This window comes from Pinus tabuliformis, chromosome 3_1 (assembly GCF_031772625.1).
Source record: "Pinus tabuliformis cultivar Carrire ecotype Pingquan chromosome 3_1, CPIR1, whole genome shotgun sequence".
NCBI classification, from domain to species: Eukaryota; Viridiplantae; Streptophyta; class Pinopsida; order Pinales; family Pinaceae; genus Pinus; species Pinus tabuliformis.
The window spans coordinates 906816517-906839318 of record NC_142301.1 but is presented as its reverse complement, the minus strand read 5'-3'; the positions used below and the strand labels follow the sequence as shown (position 1 = coordinate 906839318).

General features: G+C 36.7%; 1 protein-coding gene across 5 annotated transcripts in view; it reads left to right on the top strand.

The window, feature by feature from the left end:
• The window catches only part of LOC149190588 (DNA ligase 1-like), a 309510-nt gene that overhangs the window by 139988 nt on the left and 146720 nt on the right, over nt 1-22802 (top strand). For all 5 annotated transcript variants that reach the window (XR_016256001.1, XR_016256000.1, XM_089412213.1 and 2 more), the window contains exon 7: nt 12623-12710. Coding sequence is in view for 3 of the 5 variants with exons in the window: in XM_089412213.1 (XP_089268339.1) it covers nt 12623-12710 (88 nt within the window). In the remaining 2 variants the exon portion in view is untranslated. The remainder of the gene's footprint in view (nt 1-12622; nt 12711-22802) is intronic.

Below are 22802 nucleotides of genomic sequence, written 5' to 3'. Positions count from 1 at the left end.
AAAGCAACCGATTTCTGCTTCCTGCTCATCCGGGATATCAAAGCAGAACCTAGTGAGAAGCAACATCTTGATGTGCTCTTACAATCCACATCATTGCCAACCCAATCAACATCAGAATAACTATGGAGCCTCACATTCCCTACAATGTATTTCAGTATATAGGTGATTCTGCCTCGAAGATATCTCAGAAGATTCTTGGCAACAATCCAATGTATGTGATGAGGCTCGACCATAAATTGACTCAACATATTCACTGCAAAGCATACGTTTGGACAAGAGTTCACGAAGAACATCATGGCCCCCCACGAGTTGGCGATACTCATAAGGATTTCCCAAATCGTGCCCGACAACACTTCCACATAGCTTCTTGAAGTTGAGTTCCATCGGAGTAGATAAAGACTTAAAATGCACCATCCCAAATCTTTCAAGTAGCTTCACAATGTATTTTCCTTGAGAAAGGAAAATCTCACCTGGCTTTTTGCCAGACCTCCAACCTTAGGAAATAATGCATCAATCCTAGGTCCTTCATCTCAAACTCGGAAGGCCAACTCCCTCTTGCATTGATAAATAAGAGGGTCTGCACTTGTTAGAAAGAGATTGTCCACATAAAGTACCAAGATGAGAAGTCTGTCATTCTCAACCTTAAAGTAAAGGTTCGTATCAACTTCACTTCTTGTAAAAGCCAGCTTCGTTTGATAGCTGTCGATCCTCTCATACCAAGCCCTGGGTGCTTGCTTCAAACCATAGAGGGCTTTCTTCAACCTGCATGCATGTGTCGGTCGATCTTGGACTTCGAATGCCAAGGGTTGTTCAACATAGACTTCCTCCTTACGTGAACCATGCAAGAAGGCGGTTTTGACATCCATTTGATGTAAATTTCATCCTTGAGAGGCAACAAGGGCAATGATCGAACAGATGGTGGTATATCGAGTAACTGGTGCAAATATCTCATGATAGTCCACAACTTCCTTTTGAGAGAAGCCTCGAGAAAAAATCCTGGCCTTGAACATTTCAACACTTCCATTAGTTCTGTGCTTGATCTTGTAGAGCCATTTAGAGGTGATAACATATTTGTCCTTGGGTCTAGGGACCACATCCCATGCATCATTCTTCATAATCGACTCATACTCTTCGTTCATAGCATCCTTCGATACTTGGTGCTTCACAACTTCTTCGAATGTGCACGACTTAGTTTGAATGATGGTGCTCATGGCAGTGAAGTACCCTTGGTACCCATTCAACTTCTTACTTTCACAAAATGTCCCCCTTGGTGCAATATGTCTCTCAGCATCTTTGAGAGTTTCCCTAAGCCATGAGGATCTCCTTTTTGAGGAGGAGGGTTCATGAGGAGGTGGATCAATGCGATCCATTGGTCTTTCAACATCGGGCATCGACTCATCTTGCGGTTCTTCTTGGTTTCCTATATTTGCTTCTTTGTCCTTCCTTGGAATAGAAAGGTTCCTAATTTTCCCAAGGTCAACATCTTCATCGAAGGTGACATCATGACTTATGTCCACTTCTCTTTGAACAAACACATAGATTCTATATGCCTTAGAAGTTTCACTGTATCCCACAAATATTCCTTTCTTCCTAGATGCATCCAATTTGCTTCTCTTTTCTTTCGGCAAATGAAAATACATAGGGCTACCAAAAATTCTAAAAAAAGAAGCATCAGCTTTTTTACGGTAAAAACTTGTTCCAGAGTTTTGGAGTCCATTGCTTGATGAGGGCTTCCATTTTGAACATAGTTGGCAGTGTTGGCAGCTTCTGCCCATAGGAACTTCATAAGGATTTGATCATGAAGCATGGAACGGATGGATTCTATAATGGAATGATTCTTTTCTTCAGCAACACCATTTTGCTCAGGAGTATATGTGGTAGTAGTCTCCCTCTTAATGCCAACTTCTCTATAGTAGTCATTGAATTCGTTTGATTCATACTTGGTTCCATTATTGGTCCTCAATATTTTGATCCTCTTTGATTTTCAACCAAGGCTTTGAAAGAACAAAACCATGTGAACACTTCGTCCTTCTTCTTCAAGAAATAAATCCAAGTTTGGCGAGAGAAGTCATCCACAAAGATAACATAATATAGATATCCTCCCAAAGATGTCACAGGCAACATATCGGATAGATCAGAATGTACCAATTGCAAACTACGAAGAGTTTAGCACACACAATGCTGCGAACTAGATACCTGACAAGGGCAATCTATCTGGGTGGGAGTAAGATGGACTCAAGCTTTCAAGCATTCTAGGTATCATCAAGCTTACTTGCTAACCATCTACTCAGGGATCTAGGTGTGTATCAAAGGTTGGAGCTCCATGACCAATGACATCCTCCCTCTTCGGGATCTAGACATCAACACATAGGCCGACCATATGTCCTCCCAAGCATCCGCCATTAGATGCTTCATCTCTCCCTAATAAACTAAATTAGATTTATCCATTTGTCCAAGCATGCTTCCCAAGTGTTCATTCTTCTTATCGAGATATTTACCTGTACAAAAACAACCTCAATTAAGAAAAAACTTTCAAATATACATATAAGTAAACACAAACCTTAGGGGTCCTCATTCATCAGAGTGCTGCTTATATTATTATCAAGTAGGAAGCTTTCTTCTTTCAATTTTCAGCAACACCAAATACAACCTTAGTATTTTGCAAATCTATTTTGTAATAGTTTTATTCATTCTTCGATTTCTTCTTCAAGGTATCCATCATGACTATCATAATATGCCCTCCCTCTTAACTGGAGAGATGTACTCTTTTCTTCTAACCATGCTCCCTCTTGACTTAGGGAGATAAAAATTTTTCTTCTTCTATAGCTTCCTTCATCATGCTTGTCATTATCGTCATCATCCTCATAGCTTCGTTCATCATGCTTATCGTTATCATCATCTTCAACTACAAACATCTTCAACATCTTGAAGATTATGTACTTGCAAATTTTTAATAGCAAGTACAACTATATATATATATATATATATATATATATATAGATAGATAGATAAGCATGAAGTTTATCATATCATATCATTACAATGGAAGCATCAAAATACATGAAGTTAATCATATCATATCATTACAATGGAAGGATATATATATATATATATATATATATATATATATATATATATATACAAGCATGAAATTAATCATATCATATCATTGCAATGGAAGCATCAAAACATTCAAACTTTAGACATCAAATACCTAAACCTAGTTAGGTTCATAATTGATAAGAGGCACATCTATTTACATACTAGACTTCAACTCCTTGCTAGGGCTTTTGCCATGAACTCTAGATTACAAGCCTTAAATGTCAATAATTCAATCAAATAACAATTCTACTATGCATCTAAGGTTTCGACAATATTCTTTATGACATACTCTACTAGGGCTTGTTCAAACTCTAGATTTTACCATCAAGGCTAAATCATATCATCATGTCCTAGAATATTAATTTATACTAGGGTTTTGTTACAAACCCTAGATTTCACAAACTAAAACATGAATATTAATAATTAGGTTAGCACTCTCACATGTACATATCTAGGATGCATTGGTATTCATTATTCATACCTACTCGGTAAACTTACAAATATCAGTACATCGAGTTTAGATATATAGCAATTTCAATCAGGTTAGGGATTCGATTATGCAAAAGAACACATACCAAGTGTTTCATTCCTATGATCTCATTTTTATTTATTGCAAGGGTTTTGTTCATAAACCCTAATTTTACCAAACCCTAAAGATCTAGGGTTTCAATACATAACATAGACATTAACAACAAACCATAAAGAACTAGGGTTTCTAGCATAACAATACCAAGATCCTAAACATGCAAGGAATAGGTTTTCTAGACTTCATTAACAACCCTAAGTAGACTAGGGTTTCATAATCAATACTGACACACCCTTAGGTTAGGGTTTTACAATGAACCTTTTAGGGTTCGACAAGAATGATCAAATGATAATATAATGAGAGTAGATTCAATATAATGATTAATCACTCAAACAAGAATCCTCATGATTCAAAAACCTAAACCTAAACCTAGTAATGTAGAACAAACCTTTAAAATGACAGTACCTTTTAATATGAAGAAGAATTATTATAATTCATGCCTTGAGTTAGTCCTTTACAAACATTGTAGGGTTACCCTTTTGAATGACTCCCTTTTGAAGTAATAACATTTTTCTTCTTGTACCTGCAGTAATTTCTTGACAAGTATCATCAAGTACAAGACTATGATCTATTAAATGAATTCCTAGGATTTTGAGTAAAATCTAGACATCATTTAATTCCAAAAGTTTGCCATATCTTAGACATCAAAGAGTTAGGATTTCTAAGAGGGAGTAAGTGAATGAACTATCTAGGGTTTACAATTCCTAGATATATTGAGAACTTGCCAACCTAACTAATTCTTAAAACATTTCTTGCTAAAATCTTAACAAGTGAATATGCTATACGTACCTCTAGATTATATACCTTTGTCTTCTTATTGCTCTTCTTGCAAACTGAGGACATATTGTTATAAAGAATGAAAACAATACTTACTTGAATTTTGATGGGGTCTTCAGGATGCTTTCACTGTGATGGACTGCTCCTTTAGCGATTTTTCTTCTTTAAAATGTCAAACAAGGATGCCCTTTTTCACAAAACTGCTCTTCTCAACTTTAGGATATGACAAAGAAGCAAGCACTGTAGTTGACCCAAAACAAATATTTTTGTTTATCCTTATATAAGATTCTTTGTCGATGGAATATGATTGAATTCTTTGCTACTGTGGGGGCTCAAATCTTATTTATGTAGATGCCTAGATCCTTATGAATACAAACCATAGAAAATAGCAACATCCTTAGCTAGCAAAACAAAACTTGAATAAAGTCTTATGAGAATTGGTTTTAAGTAGTCTTTTTGTTTGCTTCAAGGACTACCTCTAGTCCTTCTTAACTTAGAATTTTTGGTCACTTGTTTATGCACAAAAATCCAAATTTTTGGGATGACATTTTCGGATCTTTCTAATCATACAGATCTTCACTTTTCTCAACAATGATCTTGGCTACTATATCTCTGTCTAGAATTCAGAATTTATATATGTGACTGTAACAGATAAGAGTTCGGACTTGGTCTTTTTGTGATTGTAGATTCAAGTTGATCCTTTTTAACTATGCTTACAGTGCCTCCAATCAACTTGGCACTAGGTCCTTTACTTGCTACTTGTCTAGCCCTGAAATGTCTCTTTATTCCTTGATGTGACTATCCACGAAAATGCATGGACTTCTGAAGATTTCAGATTCTTGAGGTGACACAATATTCTTAATTAGAAAGGTGATTTCAGACCTGAATATTTATGCTTAGGACTTTGCTTCTTTTACAAAAGGATTCGACCTTGAATGGGCTATTAATCTAGCCTCTCAGTCCTTTTAGGAACAATACTTCTATACTCTTCAAAATACTTTACTTGTCTTGCTTATGTTCATGGCGTAATCACGTTATTTTTTTTGTAGTTATGCCATAATGTCAAGTTTCAACTTCTTTAACCAAACTTTTCCTTCTGGTAGCTCAGTCTAGGGAACTAGCCCTCTACTACAGTTGTGACCTTCTAACTGCCCTTATGCCAACGAACCTCGCTCTGATACCATGTTGAGAAATCTATGGCAATGAGATAACACCTTCTATTATATTGATTTCTCTTTAACTTTTGCTAGATGGTTGTGATTTCTTAATTAAGTTCTTCTTATTCTTATAGTTATTATTCTTTGTTCATCAAACAACTATCAAAACCACAAAAACAATGAGACACCAAATGGAGGTACTCAGCTAGGGAAAAACCCCTATGGAGGGGAAGACCCAATCCAAACTCTTCCTTCATTAGATTCATATCAATTTTGAGACGACCTGGACTGAAGACCTAGACACATGATCTCCTTTACTCCATCAAGTCAACCTTCCATAATCAAGTCATCATTCTTTCTGCAATATTCAGTTTTCTATATATTTTCGATCCTCGTAATACATTAGATAAAATCAGTTCCTATAGAGCTTCGGTCCCCTCACTTTTTTGTCTTGCAATGGAGTCTTTTCGTCTTGTAATAGAGTAATTTATGTCCCTCACACTTCTTTTTATTTGAGAAATCGTAGATCCAAGTGTTCCAATAGGTCAAGTTCACCTTGCTATTAATAATGATTTGTCACTGTGCTTTTTGGGCTGACATGAGTAAGTTTAAGAAGCCGACTTGTTCACCTTTTATCAATTGTTTAGAGGCCAACTTCTTCACCGTTTATCAATCGTTTAGAGGTCAACTTGAAGTATAGTGGTTGCCATTGTCTGAGAAGGACCTGACTCGATGGAGGAGATCCTTTGAGACAACAATTTTCTTTCTTTTGACTTTGACTGAATAAGGAAAATCCTAAGGCACACATTGTGTGCTATGACCTATGAACCATTGACCCAAGCATGAAATCCATGCTTTAATAAGTCAATTTAATAATAATAAAATTTTCTTTTAACAAATATATTACACAATGACTCGTGTACAATTATGATGTCCGATACTAGTTACATTCTTCAACATCTCTAACTAGTTGATTTTGTTTTGCAAGGCCTGCTGGCCTTGCACAACTTCTTTTGTGGCTAGTTGGAAGTCTTTAAATTGATCAGGTAACTAGGAGATTGGGTAATTTGAATTAGAAGTTGAAGCTTTGTCTTTTGGTTTAGATGTCTTAGTTTGGGATTTGCTTCTGAATTCAAATGACGTCATTAAGTCTGATTTTCCAAAGAATGTCTACTATCATATATGCTAATGGAGTCATTAAGTCTGGTTCACCAAATAATGTCTACTATCATCTATGCTCTTAGCATTGTTTTTAGCTTCATCAATAATCTTTGGTTGTGAATGATGAAGAAAGAAGGCATAATCTCCTTTAAAATCATTAAGATAATAGGTTAAGACAACTTTCTTTGTTTTCCTATGGTCTTAAGGGACCTCTCAGACCACTTTATCAAATCTAGCATGAAACAGAAAACTCTGATACGCAGAATATAAATGAATAAAATACTTTATTAAAATGATGAATTACAGATGATGATGTTTACAGTGGGGATGCCTGGCTTATATATCGCCATGGACACCCTTTAGGAAAGGGCATGATCTTATGATCGTGCCCTTTCGCCTAACTAAACCTAAATTAAAAAATAAACCTAAAATTAACTATTTTTTACATAACATTGCCTTCCTCTCAAAAGAATGCTTTGTCCTCAAAGCATACGTAACGACGGATGTTGTTGACAAAATGCTTCATTCTCCCAAGAAGCTTCTTCTTCGGGCAAGTCCTTCCACTTAATCAGATATTCCTTGATAGTACGATAACGAAGCTTTCTTTCTCTAGTAGACAAAATACCTTCTGGTTCTAAAATAACTCTTCCCTCATCATCTAGGGATGGAAGTGTTGTTTGCGCTGTTTGATTGTTACCTAGGGCCCTTTTAAGGCAGGATACGTGGAAGACGTTGTGAACACGACTTTTCTCTGGAAGGCTTAAACCATATGCAACTTGGCTAATCTTTTTGTTGATCTGATAAGGTCCATAAAACTTTGGTGCCAATTTGTTTTTTCCTTTCTGTTTTAAGGATAATTGCTTGTATGGTTGGAGCTTAACAAATACCCATTCTCCAACTTCAAACTCTCTTTCGGTTCTGTTACGATTTGCTTGTTGCTTCATACGATTCCTTGCATTATTTAGATTTTCTTTTAATATTTGGACGATTTTCTGGGTTTCTTCTAGTTGATCTTTAACAGCAGGTAGATTTGTTTGGACCATAGCTAGATCTTTCCATTTCGGGGGTTCATATCCATATAGGGCTTGGAATGGCGTCATTTTCGCTGATGTATGATAGGTGGAGTTATACCACCATTCAGCAAGGTGTAACCATTGAGCCCATTTATTTTGTTTTTCTGTAGCGTAGCAACGTAGGTAGGCCTCCAAACATTTATTGACAACTTCTGTTTGTCCATCTGTTTGCGGGTGATAAGCGGAACTCATATTTAAGTAAGTTCCTACATGGTTGAACAATTCCTTCCAGAAATTACCTTTGAACTTGGCGTCTCTATCACTTACAATGACTTTTGGAAAACCGTGCAACATATATATATTTTTGCAAAATATTTCAGCGATTTCTTTTGCTGAGTATGACTTCTTTATTGCCATAAAGTGAGCATATTTGGTGAGTCTGTCGACTACTTCTATTGATGAAATGTCATGCATCTCAAGTTCTACTTGTAAATGGGTTTTAAGTCCCGAGATGTATGACTGAATTAAACGAGATTCCGATAACCCCGGCACTCGAGTTACTAAGGTCTCCCATTCTTGAGTGTATTCATCCACACTTCCTTTTTGTCGTAATTTGATGAGTTTTGAAAAGAACTCTTCTTCCTTCACACCTTGGAATCTTTTGAAGAATGCATCTTTAAATCTCCTCCAGCTAATGACGTGTGTTGTCTTTTTCCACCACATATACCAATTATATGCTTCTCCCTCCATTTTCATGGATGCATGTCTGAGCTTTTCGTCATCGTCAGTGATGTCATATATCTCAAAGTATTCTTCTGCTTTATTTATCCATGTGACATTGTTTTTTTCGTTCCCATCGAATTTAGGCATCTCAACCTTTACCCTCTTCTGGTATGTGGCTAATGGTTGAGCAAAAAGAGGGTGTTGACTAGAAAGGGTATCCCAAAGTTGCTTGTTTGTAAAGGCAGTGTTACTTGCTTCTTGGTTGTATGTCGCTGATTTTTTTAGGGATTCAACTTTGTCATGAGAGTCTGTGGACTTAGTTGAATCTGACGAGATGTGTTCTTGATTCTCTTCACCTTCTTTTAATAGCTCTTCGGGTGTACAATTTGACTTTTTACACAGACTTTTCAACATTGTTAAGACTTCTCTGAAGTTTACTCCTGTTTGGACATGTTGACTTTCCATCTTTATCTCTATTCGATTTGTCGTATCTTCAAGATTTTTGATTTTGTCCGCTTGCTCCCCAAGCTTGCTCTCGACTTCATTTAATCTTTTACTGACCTCGTCGTGGTTGTTATTTATCTTTTGCTCTGCATCCAACAACCTTTTCTGGAAATCCGCCATTGTCATTGTCGACATTGAGCGGGTTTGCGGAGGCGTGTATTTATTTGCCAGCTAAAATATTTTTTCTCCTTTTTTTTTTTAAAATAATTAAATTAAATTAATTTAATAATTTAATTTAATTAATTATTATATATATATATATATATATATATTTTAAATTAAATTAAATTAATTTAGTAATTTAATTTAATTAATATTTTTTTTTTAATTATAAATTATAATAATTATAATTTATAATTATTAATTATTATATATATATATATATATATATATATATATATATATAATTTAAAGTTATAAATTATATAACTTTTAATTAAATTATATATATAATATATATAATTAAAATATGATATATATATATATCCAAATCACCAAATCACGTTAATTTTTTTTTTTTTTTTATATATATATCATTTACTTTTAAACCGTCACGTCTATTGGCGTAACCCCTTGGCTATTCAAAAATGTATCGAATATTACCGTACACAGCAGGCACGTTGATTTAACAACCCTTCTGATTTAAAAAAAAAAATTTGTATCGACTTAGCACCGTAACACAGAGCTGGCAGTCGATTTAACGGAAGTCGTAACCAGCAAGCGGGAACAGGTATGGACGGTGTGCAGAGGACTGCGGACACACGGACGACGGGGGAAAAATACTGTGGACGAGGGGAAAGGGCATGGGACGGCAGAGACGAAGGGGAAATAATACTGTAGACGATGAATGGGACGGAAGCACAACGCAGGGAGAATGGACGGGGCGCAGAGATGCTGATGTCGAGGATTGAAACCGTTCTGATACCAGATGACACAGAAAACTCTGATACGCAGAATATAAATGAATAAAATACTTTATTAAAATGATGAATTACAGATGATGATGTTTACAGTGGGGATGCCTGGCTTATATATCGCCATGGACACCCTTTAGGAAAGGGCATGATCTTATGATCGTGCCCTTTCGCCTAACTAAACCTAAATTAAATAATAAACCTAAAATTAACTATTTTTTACATAACATAGCATTAAATTCTTCTGTAGTTTCACTATCTTTCCTTTTAATTTCAGTCATTGCATTTAGAAGAAATTGAACTTCTTTCTTTTCAGACCATCGTTTGGGTTGTTCCTCATATAGGCACACCAACTTGAGGGCTGTTTCTTGTAACATAGACAAGAAGTGAACAAAAGCATAAATGATATTCTAAAGTCAAAAGCATAAATGATAATCTAAAGATACAAGGTGACTTTATTTCAAATATATGCCTTCTTTTGTAACACGAAACATTTCCGAAGCAAACAACATAAATGAAATGCTTTTTAGAATATCAGTTTTGGGTGATATACATGTCTAGTTTATTGATGGATTGTGTTGGTATTAAGCTATCTAGTAGTTGTATGTGTTTGTTTACTTGCTTATTCTATTAATATTATTATCAATCACAACTTGAAATATGCAAATAAGATGCGTTGTTATTACGTCAAGAAGGATTTTTCCAGTGTTGCGGGGGAGCGCCCCCCCCCCCCCCCTCGCTCCCGCTCCCGATCCGCGCTCCGGGCGGGAGCGGGTCGGGAGCGCGCTCCCTAAAAAAAAATTCGCTCCCTCCCTTTTCGGGAGCGTTTTGCCTTTTTTGCATTTTTTTTTTGTAGTAATGTTCGAAATGCAATTTTTTTTGAAAGAAACAAATAGTTTTTGAGTGGGGCAACTTAATGATCAAGTCTAGGCCCTAGTATTGATATGCTATTCATGGTAATGTTAAATTCTTAAAGTAAAAGTGACATTTTCTTTAATTTTCATTTTCATCCTTTTACTTAAATTTTTAACATTACCATGAAATGACTCAGGATGTTTGAGAGTGGTTTTGTCCTCATTGGATTTCATATGGAGAAAGTAGAATTTTAGATTTCATTCAAAATCCAGCAGACTTATCAGTTTTTCAGGATTTCAGGATTGGGGGATTGCAATGTTTCCATTGAATTTTGTCATGTATTAGGGTATGGAACTCATATTTAATCAAGAGTACCAATCCCTCTATGTACCTTGATGTTAGTGACATTGGTTGTCGAACTCCTCTATCATGACCCTTCTAAAAATGTACGCATCACTCAAACAAAATCTTGACTTGACATGCTATGCTTTTTCTATCTTATGTTAATGCTTAGAGGGTGATATTAATGACAAAGATCCCTATACAGATACAAAGGTAATGACAAAGATACCTCTGGATATTAATGCTTGGAGGGTGATATTAATGACAAAGATCCTGATTTTGCAACAAGACTAAAAAATTAGACATTTCTCGTGGTGGGAAGAGGCCCAAGCATAAGAAATAGATAATAGATTTACTTCTCTTCTCTAGTTTCTAATAGCTTTTATAACTATTGACTCTTTCATATTTATTATGATATTTTTTTAAACAATATATGACAATTTAAGTTTGAAGTTGGCAATTATAACTCATTAGTAATGAATTATGAATATGATGCTTCATGAAAGTTGAAAGTTGTTTCATTTCAATTTATTTTATAACATTTCATTTCATGTTAGATATTATTTGTTGTAATGGTTACACTTAGCTTACAAGTACAACTTTGGTGATCAATGATGATAAATGTTATATATTGAATTTTGAAAGCTTGAAACTTTAAGATTGATGAATCATGAGACTCAATATGTTGTATGTTACTATGTTACTAACTTGCGGACGTGGTTGATGAAGATTATAACTTCTAGATGATTGTTGTTATATGGTTCAATCTATGCTTTTTTATGTTTTTTATATCTAATTCATCATTCTACATGTTTTTGTTGACATATATGTATCAAAAGTTAAAAAATATAAAAAATATATATATTTTTAAAAAATCGCTCTGGGATTCGCTCCCAAACCGGGAGCTTCTGAAAATGGTCGCTCCCGCTCCCGCTTCCGCTCCCGCTCCCCGCTCCCGCTCCCGCTCCCAAGTAACATTGGATTTTTCTGATAGTTCCTTTGATTGCATTGAGTGATAATGTAAGCTAATGTAATTTCTTTATTTTCTTACGTATTATTTACTAACTTGATGATGCTTTTCTGTTTTCTCATTTTGGTTCAATACAAAATTTACCTTTATAGTTTACCTTAGGTAAATTTGTATTTGGTGGAAATTTTGATACATGTGCTTCATAGGTGGCTATACGTTTCTTGTTTATGGTAACAATTTCATACAAAACATTTATTTTATTGGTAGGAATTTTACAAAGTAATCTAATATAGTCTAGTTTATGGCTAGGAGTGTTACTGCTAATTTGGGTTTGTATTTAAAGTGGTTTTATTGTAATGTGTTTTAGAACTGATGATCGATTGTAACTTTTATTGTAGTTGTGTTACTGCGCGTTCTTGACTTTCAACATGAATAATTTCACAATAGTTGTATCCCTATTTTAACGGTAGATTCGATTTGAGGATTTATTGCTAATCTCTTTGTTTGTCAGGATGCAGATGCAAGAAGCCGTCTGCGAAATCATTTGTTTTGGATACTGAAGTTGTTGCATTTGATCGGGAGAAGCAAAAAATCTTACCTTTCCAGGTTGGTTTTCAACAGTACTGGGTTTCTATATGAAAGTGTTTTCTTTGAAATATGGTTGATCATCATGATATACTATACCATAATTGATACCTTTTTTTTTAAATAGGAGAAATTTACAGTGTGTTTATGCCTTGTTCTTTTGATATATTTTCTTGCTACTGTTAAAATATCATTTTTGGTGCATGATGTATAGAGAAACATTTGATATGTTTCAAACATGTCTTGTCTTTTCAATAACAATCTTGAAGTTATGGCAGAGAGAACTACACAAAAAGTGCAAAATTTACTTCAAAGAAGCAACAATGTATTTGCAGATAACTAGTTCCTACTACAAACAATTTTGTGAAGATTTTTTTATGGTTGGATGGTGAATATCTAGAATAGAAAGTTTAGAATTGTTGGCTGAATATCTAGTACCAAGTGTGGTCGTTATTGAAAGGTGTTGTGATTGATGCCAATGTCGTCCTTGAATTCTCTTAATAGTCGTCTATGGATTGCAATGATTGGAAGCCCCACTTGTTAAGAAACCCTGGAATAATGAGGAGCTCTTGCGGGGTGATCATGTTACCTCACATTTGATGAGGAATTTCAGTGTGAAGATCAATATTTTTGTTTGCAAGACCATCATCATTCGATGGTCCTCGTCGTGCTGATTCCAATGGAAGGGGGCATGCCTCGTCGTACCTTTTGGTTGTAGGAATATGCCTGCTAAACATAATGCCCGAAAGTTATGGTAAAGCGCCCCAAAGTCTGCTCAGATCAAAGAGTGCAATAAAATTTTAAATTTGAAGGCAAGTTGTCAAATTGGTCTTGGTTGAAAACCTTTTAAAAATTAAGTTAAATTACGTTAAGTCAGTCCTCCTTTGTCATCATTAAGTTTTGGCTCCATAATTGCCAAAATTTGAAAATTTAAATTTATTTTTGTAAGGTTGGCCTCTAGGAAAGAAGGCCAAGTCAACCCTGTTGTCGCCTAAGATGTACACCTAAACGTGGGAAGAGCTTCCAACCCCACAAGGTTAAACTAAAGGAAAACTTGTTGGAAACAACAAAATCTAGGAGATCTAAGGTAAGGCAATTACTTCTCTTGATAACTTGAGTTAAGATTAATTGGCAAGTCTGATGATTATTGAGAAATGTGAGTGTTTAAAGTAGATTCAATTAGATCAATTTGATAATGAAATGAACAATAAGAGACCAACACCTTAATAACATTGCTCAAGTATAATAACACTTACACAATAAAGAAATGAGATTTCAAGTCACAAGATGGGCAATGCTGCAAGACAAGGTTAGTACAAGCAATCATGAGATTAAAAGCAATTAGAGATGAGCTTGCAAGAGAAATAAAACTTGCACTTCAAGTAAAATTGATATTCAATGGACAACAAGCTTGAAAATGACAAGTGTAACAATATAAAGCTTGCAAGTATAAAATAAGCTCATGATTCCAATTGAAATAATTAATTGAAATGCAAATGATGATGTTAGATGAGTGAATGCAAGATCTATCTATGTGAGATGCAAGATCTTGGTTAATTTTAATTATACGTTGAAAGTAAGGTGAATTCCTTCTCCTCATTTGTCAAAACTTGTCTTAGAAGAAGGTTGTTGGGAGAAGTGATGGGGAAGGAGGCTAAGACCTCATTAATGATACCTACCCGGGACTTTTAGCAACCCAAGTGCCTCTGTTCCTACAAGGGACTCGACCACAAGAGAACTGCAAGGTCACTCATTTTAACCGTTGTTTAAGTGCCAAGTTCTTCAAATTGAATAGTGAAGAAGGTTGTCCTAACTCTCTATCAACCAAACTTATGTGTGGAGGTAAATTTTAAGGATGCAATTGCAAATGCTTCAATGGGATTCAATGACAACGAGATGCTTCAAGAAAGGAAATGACAAATCACTTAGAACGCAAGATTATTAACTTACAACAATGATTTAAAATTACTTAATGAAACATTAGCAATGAAAGAGATGATTAGATTTCAATGTTAGAAACAGTAGGTCAAATGCCTTTAGTTAATAGTGCTCCTTAAGATGTTCTTCACTTATATTGGACAATGGAAACAAGTGAGAGTTATGTAATGAAAGCACAAGGCAATGATGGTAGATAAGATTGCTAACAAGAACATATTAGAAAGACTATTCAAATTTAAAATGAAAGTGAGCTTAATATGGGTGATGCCTCATATTGCAAGTCGATCAAATAGGCAAGTTAGTGACAAGAGCAAATAAAGATGCAACTAAAAAGATTAGATGTAATCTATGATGGCAATGAAAATCCAACTAATCAAATGAGAGCAAAGAGGCGAGTACTTAGATCTAACACTAATGCAAAGGAACTAAACTAAGAAGATGAGAGCTCCTCTCTTTTAAGTAAGGAGTGGGATACCATGGGGTTGAATCCCAAGCTCCCTTCAACCACAAGATGACTTTATTATTATTATTACAAACGCAAAAGAAACCCTTTATATAGAGAGGAAGGGCTCTTCTAATCTAATGAGATTTACAATGATGAAAAGAGCTTTATAACAACAAATCTCTCCTTGAGATATAAGACCAATCAAATCAGATTTACTTGTGATTTTGATTGCAAAATACTTCAAGCCAAATGATCTATCCTTCAGCTAACTCACGACCTTAGCAGGGGAAGATAGTAGACGCCCAAATGCTCTCGGCCTAGGTGATGGAAAGCCTTCAAAAGGCTCACGACTAGCTCATAATTTAGCTCAAAATTTGATTTTAAATTTTATTGAAATTAAATGGTGAATTCCTTAAGGATTAAGGCTCCAATCTCTTCAAACAATTTTGGTTTGCCATTCTCAAATATGCCTTTCACACTAGGTAAGAGAGGACTCCTTCAAGAGCTCACGGCTTCGAGAATATGGCTTAAAATGAAAGCGATTATGTAAAAAAAATGGAAATAGGATCAAGCCTCCCAAATTTTGATTTTTTGCCAAAAATTATGATGTAAACCCTTCCAAAAGAAATTGTTAATCTTGACAGAACAAGGGTTAGTATATTAAATAAAGGCACTGAACGAGGCCCTAGAGGGCTTGCGACCTAGCGAATTTGATGGAAAATGCTTGTGGCCCTATTGCTGCACAAAGTAGCAAGCTTAGTATGTAGGCAGGAGCTAGAGGGCACAACAACAATTTGCGACAAAGGCCCATTGTCACCACAACCTATGTCCCTTTCTCGTGTTGTATTTTCACTAATAGGAGGAGGCGTAGTATGGAGGAAATCACTTAAGATGATGGGATTTGTTGTCGCCCAAATTGTATACCCATTGAAACAATGCTCAGGGCAGGGGCTGTCACTCTAATCCCTACCCTCTCCGTTTAAAATATTTCCTAAATGCAGGCTAAGGGGGGTAGTCTCTATAGATGGAATGATGAAAAACTCGTTGGAAACTAACAAGTTCAGAAGATACAACTGAATGTTCTAGCAACTTTACTTAGAATTATGTGACAAGTAAGATTATTAAGCACAGTAAAATTAGATTCTTAAGATATAAATGATAGCCCAGTGTCTCAAAATTAATTATACCTAATGCAACGACGCTCAACCCAGGGGCTGTCACTCTAATCCCTACTTTCTCTGTTTAAAATATCTCCTAAATGCAGGCTGGGGGGGTAGCCTCTACAGATGGAATGCTGAAAAACTCGTTGGAAACCAACAAGTTTAGAAGATACAACTAAATGTTCTAGCAACTTTACTTAGAATTATGTGACAAGTAAGATTATTAAGCACAATAAAATTAGATTCTTAAGATATAAATGATAGACCAGTGCCTCGAATTTAATTACTTGCATAACGAGGCTTAATATATCAAGTTACCGGATGAACAATTGCTGCAATGATGCAAAATCTATCCTAGATGAAATGCATGAGCTAATCTAATGTGAGATGCAAGATCTTTGTTAATTTTAGTTAAATGACTAATCTAGGTGAATCTTTCCCCTCAATTATTTTGAAGTTAGTCACAAATGCAAGTTGTAGAGAGAAGTCTATTGGAAGGAGGCTAAGGCCTCATTAACGATACCTCCCCTGGAGTTCTAACGACCCAGATGCCTCCGTTCCTACAAGGGATTGCCCACGAGAGAACTGCAAGGTCACCTGTGTTAACTACGAATGAGGGTGTAGAATTCTCAAATTGGGTGGAGAAGGTGGTCCTATCTCTCTTACAACCAAGCTTATGCTTGGAGGTAAATTTTAAATATGCATTTCTAACTTAGAATGAAGATGCAAATGATGTTAGATTGCTTCAATGAGATTACAAACATATAAAATGCTGCAACATAAAATTATTAGACCACTTGAAATCAAGATGTTTACAAATATCACTTATCAATTTGAAATCACAAGATGACAATAACAATAAATGAAGCACTTTAGAGAACACCTAGAGATCATGCCAATGAAAGAAGATTATCAATATTAATTACTCGATGATCCAAGGTGATTATTAGAGCTCATTAATGTGTTAATTGGAGTTGTTATTATAGTTCTATTATGCCTGTGCCGTGCCATTTAGCAATTAAAAACAAGAGCAATTTTAGCGTTACTTAAGCACAATCGCTAACAATGAGATTGCTAACAAGTATATGCAATTTTATGAATGAAACTAACAAATTCAGTTAACTAACAATGTAATGCTAAAATGACATTCATGTAATGATGCAAGGGTGCAAGGATGCAATTGAAATGCAAGCTAGCTATCCTCAAGACAAATCCAAGATCTTGACCAACACTTTTATCATTTGATGACCATTAAGAAGATGCACCACACTCCAATGAACACTTATGCCAGTCAGATCAGCCCACTGTCCCTATGAAAACTGTCCCAAATATTTACGATTTAGTCCTTTAGTTAGTATTTGATATTTGTTTAGCTTCTTATGGTTATTAGGATCAGTTTTAGGGCTTCTTTAAGGTGATTATGAGATGATTATGCCACTGTTATGAATGTTTCATATCTGATTATTTTCATGACAGTCAAGAAAGAAAGAGAGTAAGGAAAGAGGAAATCTTTGAGGCCTTATTGCCTAATCTCAATGGCTGATATGTCAAGTTGAGGCAGCAGGAAGAATGATTTGGCTTCAAAGATGCAATGATTGGTACTTGAAACACTTGCAACCACCGAGATCAGTTTTGGAAAACAATGTAGCAACCCCTCAAACCCTCATGGTCAGGGAAAGTGAGGCATTATAAGCTTGCGACTAGGCTTAGGAGTTTGATTTGTCAAGTGTAAGCCTTCCAAAATTTGGCATGAGACCCAAACAAGTGATGCAAATCTTCCAAAGCTCTTGCAAACAAAATTTGTTAGCCTTCAAACCCAAATATATTGATAGATCAAACCTTCAAATGCAAGTGGTTAGGCCTATTAAGCCTCTTAGAGCTAGCGACTAGGTGAATTAATGACCCTAGGACTGGCAACGAGGTATCTAATAAACAGACACAATGGGTCAAATGGTTGTCTCTGGTTGAATGGTGTTATAACAATTCCTTCCATACAACAACAAAAATGACCCCATTTATGGCACTCTATGGATATCAGACACCATCCATCACATCATATTTAAGAGAAAATTCTAAGGTTCAAGCAGTGGAACATCACATCGAACATCAACAACAAGTCCTCCAACTCTTAAAGGATAACCTCGTGTTGGCATAGAATAGAATGAAACAACAGGCAGATCAACATCGCAGCAAAAGAAGTTTTGATGTAGGTGATTGGGTATTCCTACGGCTACAACCATATAAACAAATGTCTCGCAAGTAAGCTAAGAAGAATAATTATTAATAAATTATCACCAAAGTATTATGGTCTATATAACGTGTTGCAAAAGATTGGTACTATGGCATACAAATTGGAGCTTCCTGCAGCGTCTCGAGTGCACCCAGTTTTCCATGTTTCATGTTTAAAGAAGGTTATAGGCGACAAGCTCCCAGTTCAAACAATATTGCCATAACTTGATGAGGAAGGAAAAATTATAGTGGAACCAGAAGCAGTCATAGAAACAAGAACTCGACAGCTACGAAATCGATCAATTTCGGAGTATCTCATCAAGTGGAAGAGCTTATCCGCTGAAGATTCCGCATGGGAGGATGAGAATTTTATATAGAAGCATCCAGAGCTACTCAAGCGTTGAGGACAACACTTTTTTGAAGGAGAGGGGCATGTTAGGTCCCTATAATACTAGTGATTACCCCATTACTGTGTAGTTGAATCCCTTATTAATATTGTTGCGCCGCTATTGTCCCCATATTTTTATTACTGTGCCCCATAGAATCCCTCTATTGTTATTTTTGTGGCTTTATATTATTATTGTTAGGTCGGCTGGGTTATATTGTGACAACTTAGACTCCTATATATAGAAAGGAGGTTCTGTCATTTGAATCATCCAAGAATTGTTCATTTGTGTAATGTAAAGGAGGTTGCCCCCTCGAAGAGGCTGAATTCTAAGGCGTTCAATTATCTTTTCTATCTTTTTGTGAGTTGCTTTCATAACATATCTAGCCTGGTATTGACTAGATACATTAGGGACAGGGTGGGATCAACATCCTTGTCTTGTGATGCATCAATCTTCTTCCAGTTGGTGATCATTGGCGTAGCCATAGGTCTATAGTTTCCCATCCCAAACCTTTTCAGAATTTCTATAGCATACCTTCCTTGCCCAAGGAAGATTTCTCCTTTCTGCTGCCAAACTTCCAACCCTAGAAAATAGTGCATTCGTCCCAGATCTTTCATATCGAACTCCGTGGCTAGATTCTTCTTGCAGTATTCAATGAGTCTGGATGATCCTGTCAGGAAGAGATCGTCCACATATAATACTAAGATAAGTGGCTTGCTCTCTACGACTCCCATCCTTTGCAAGAAGCCATTTATTCGACCATACCACGCTCTTGGTGCTTGCTTCAGCCCATACAAGACTTTCTTCTGTCTGCATACATGAGACTTCTTCTCATGAGTTTCAAAGCCCTCTGGTTGTTCAATGTATACTTCTTCTTCTATTACCCCGTTCAGAAATGCCGTTTTGACATCCATCTGATGGATCTCCCATCCCATCTAGGCTGCAAGAGATATCACGGTCCTAATAGATGTATACCTAGCTACCGGGGCAAAGGTTTCCTCACAATCCATTCCATCCAATAAAGGTTATCTCGTAGGAGCCAGACATTCATTTGTACAAATCGCCCCCAGGTTGCTTGGTTCTCAAGATCTATTGAATGTCAGAATTTTACGGGGAAAGAAACAAAGCAATCCCTTCCTTTTTAGCATACCACTTAGCCAAAAACTTGACCTTGTATTTTTCAATACTGCTGTCCGCAACATATTTGATTTTGTAGATCCATCTTGAACCTACCACATATCTGTCTTGAGGCCTTGACACCACCTCCCAGAGATCGTTTACCATTATGGAGTTATACCCCTCGACCATTGCATCTAGTCTAACCTAATGCTGAGCTGCCTCCTTGAAGCTTGCAGGCTCTCCATCCTGAGCTACTAACGCCTGATACCTGTCTCGCTGTTTTCGCTCCCTTTTACTGTTCCTTGGCTCTCTGATGAAGTTCTCTGCATCACGTCGAATCTGACGAAGTTCCCTGCTGGTTCTTCCTTTGCCAACAGGTGCCTCTGTTTGCTCCTCTTCCTCATCTTGAGAATCTTCCTGATTTGAGGAAAGATTCTTCACTTCCATTGGTTGAAGAGGCATGACCAACTGATCCTCTTTCGACTGCTCCTTGGAAGGCATTTCGCAAGATCTTCTAAAAGCTCTGTCCTCCATGAACTTTACATCTCGTCGTACTACTACCTTCTTCCTCCCTGGAAGATAGATCCTGTATGCCTTAGCGTTCTCGCGATATCCTGCCAGATACCCCTTTTCTGCAGTCTGATCCAACTTCTTCCTCCTTTCTTCGGGTATGTGGCAATATGCCAAACTCCTAAATATCATGAAATGACTGACTTCAGGTGTCTTCCCAGTGAAGACTTTCTCTAGAGTAATCCTGCCCAATTCCCGATGAGGAGTCCTGTTCTGAACGTAGACAATTGTGTTGCATGCTTCTGCCCACAAGGATTTTGGCATATCTTGATCATACAGCGTGGCCCTAACTGCTTCTACAATAGTCCTGATTTTCCTTTTTGCCACTCCATTCTGGTCTGGATTGTAGGGAGCTGTCCACTCTCTTCTGATGCCTTCCTTAGCACAAAAATCAGTGAAGTCCTTATCGACATATTCTCGACCATTATCTGAGCACAAGACTTTTATTTTCTTACATGTCAGATTCTCCACTAGAGCCTTGAACTCCTTGAATCGACAAGAAACCTCATCCTTGGTTTTTCAAAAAATAGATCCAAGTTTTCCTCGATGAAAGTAAGGAAATACTCGGCACCGCTGAGAGCTTTGATGGACATAGGTTGGCAGATATCTGAGTGTATCAATCCTAGTACACTCTTGGCCCTGTGGTTGCTCTTAGGAAATGCCGCCTTGGCATACTTTCCTAGAGCGCATCCCCTGCATACATCATCTCGTTCCTTACTCAGATCTGAAACTCCTGTTATAGTGCTCCTGAGAATTCTCAGAGCTCCATGGTGCAAGTGACCCTCCTTCTGTGCCATAGTTCGTTCAAGTATTTATCCCCATGACTGCCTATTAGTGCCATTGGAGATTCTAGTTGTAATATGTACAACTGATTACTTTTGATCCTGATCTGCACTTTCTTTTTCTAGCTCGGGTGTTTGACATATACCTTTTCCTTGATGAAGTAGACGTCATAGCCTTTGCCTTGTAGTTGTGACACGGAAAGTAAGTTCATCCCCAATCCTGGCACATGCAACACATTTGTGGCACGAAACTGCTCTCCCGATTCTGTCTGAAAAACTATGGTACCCTTTCCTACTAGAGTACACTTTGCCTTGTTCCCCATGGTGATCTGAAAGTTCATTTTCTCTTCTCGATATTCTAAGAAACACTCCGTGTTTCCTGTCATATGCCACGAGGCTCCACTGTCTATATACCATACTTCTGATGATGTAGCACTAGTCATGCACGCCACTTCTTCTTCCAACCTGGAAGCCAACATAGAGAAATTGAAATCTCTCTCTCTTGTGCAATCTTTTGAAAATCTGCATGAGTCCCCTACGGTGGATGCCTTTGCATCGTGGTTTCGACCCATAACTGATTTTCCCTCACTGTCTCTAATTACTTGCTTTGATACCATGTGAAAACGCTATCACTGCAACAATTGATTTACTTTTACTACTTATTTCATCATAAGTTATTCATGAAATTACTTCAACAAACATTAAGATAAATATTGTTGCAGATATCACATCGTAATATAGAAACAAAAATATGCACACATTGACATAGTTATTTTGGACTAATGTCCCCAGAAAAACCCAATGTGGGAAAACCGGTGCCACAAGGGAGGATTTTATTAATCAGAAAAATTCTTGTACAACAGGGTGCCAAATTGGCTTACCCACAGATAGACAAACTTCCAGCACTTTCCTAAATCCAGTGTAGGCGCTACCGACCTTTGATACAACTTGAAACCCTCTGCATCCTGAAACCGTCTTTGTCATCCTACTGAGGCTTTGCGCAACCTCTCTAGGTTTCTGCGTCACTCTTGCAGCTTTGCGTGGATGATGCAGGCCCATCTGGGTCTGCGCAGTCTCTGCTATCTCTGTGTGGCTTCCGCTGGTTCTTCGTCTTCCTCTTTTGCGCTGATTTCCTGTCTCTCTGTTCCGTACTTGTTGCCTCCTGACTGCTCTCCAGACCACTGATTTAATTTCTCAACAAACCCCGCTCCAGAAATTGAATTAACTGGTCTACCTCAGTGTGTTCTCCAAGTGCCCCTCAAGCCTCTTCTTATACTATTTTTGTTGACATCTCAACAGCCGAGTTTAAGTCCCTAATCAACTACTAAGATTAGATCTGGCTTGATCCATGTCTTTTGGACCATTCTAACACAAATTCATATTAATACACATTAATATTTTATTCTTCGTGAGTTTAGACTTGGGACTATATTAAAAATATTAATTATTTTAATATCTCCTGATCTGTTTAGAATCTGCCCAAA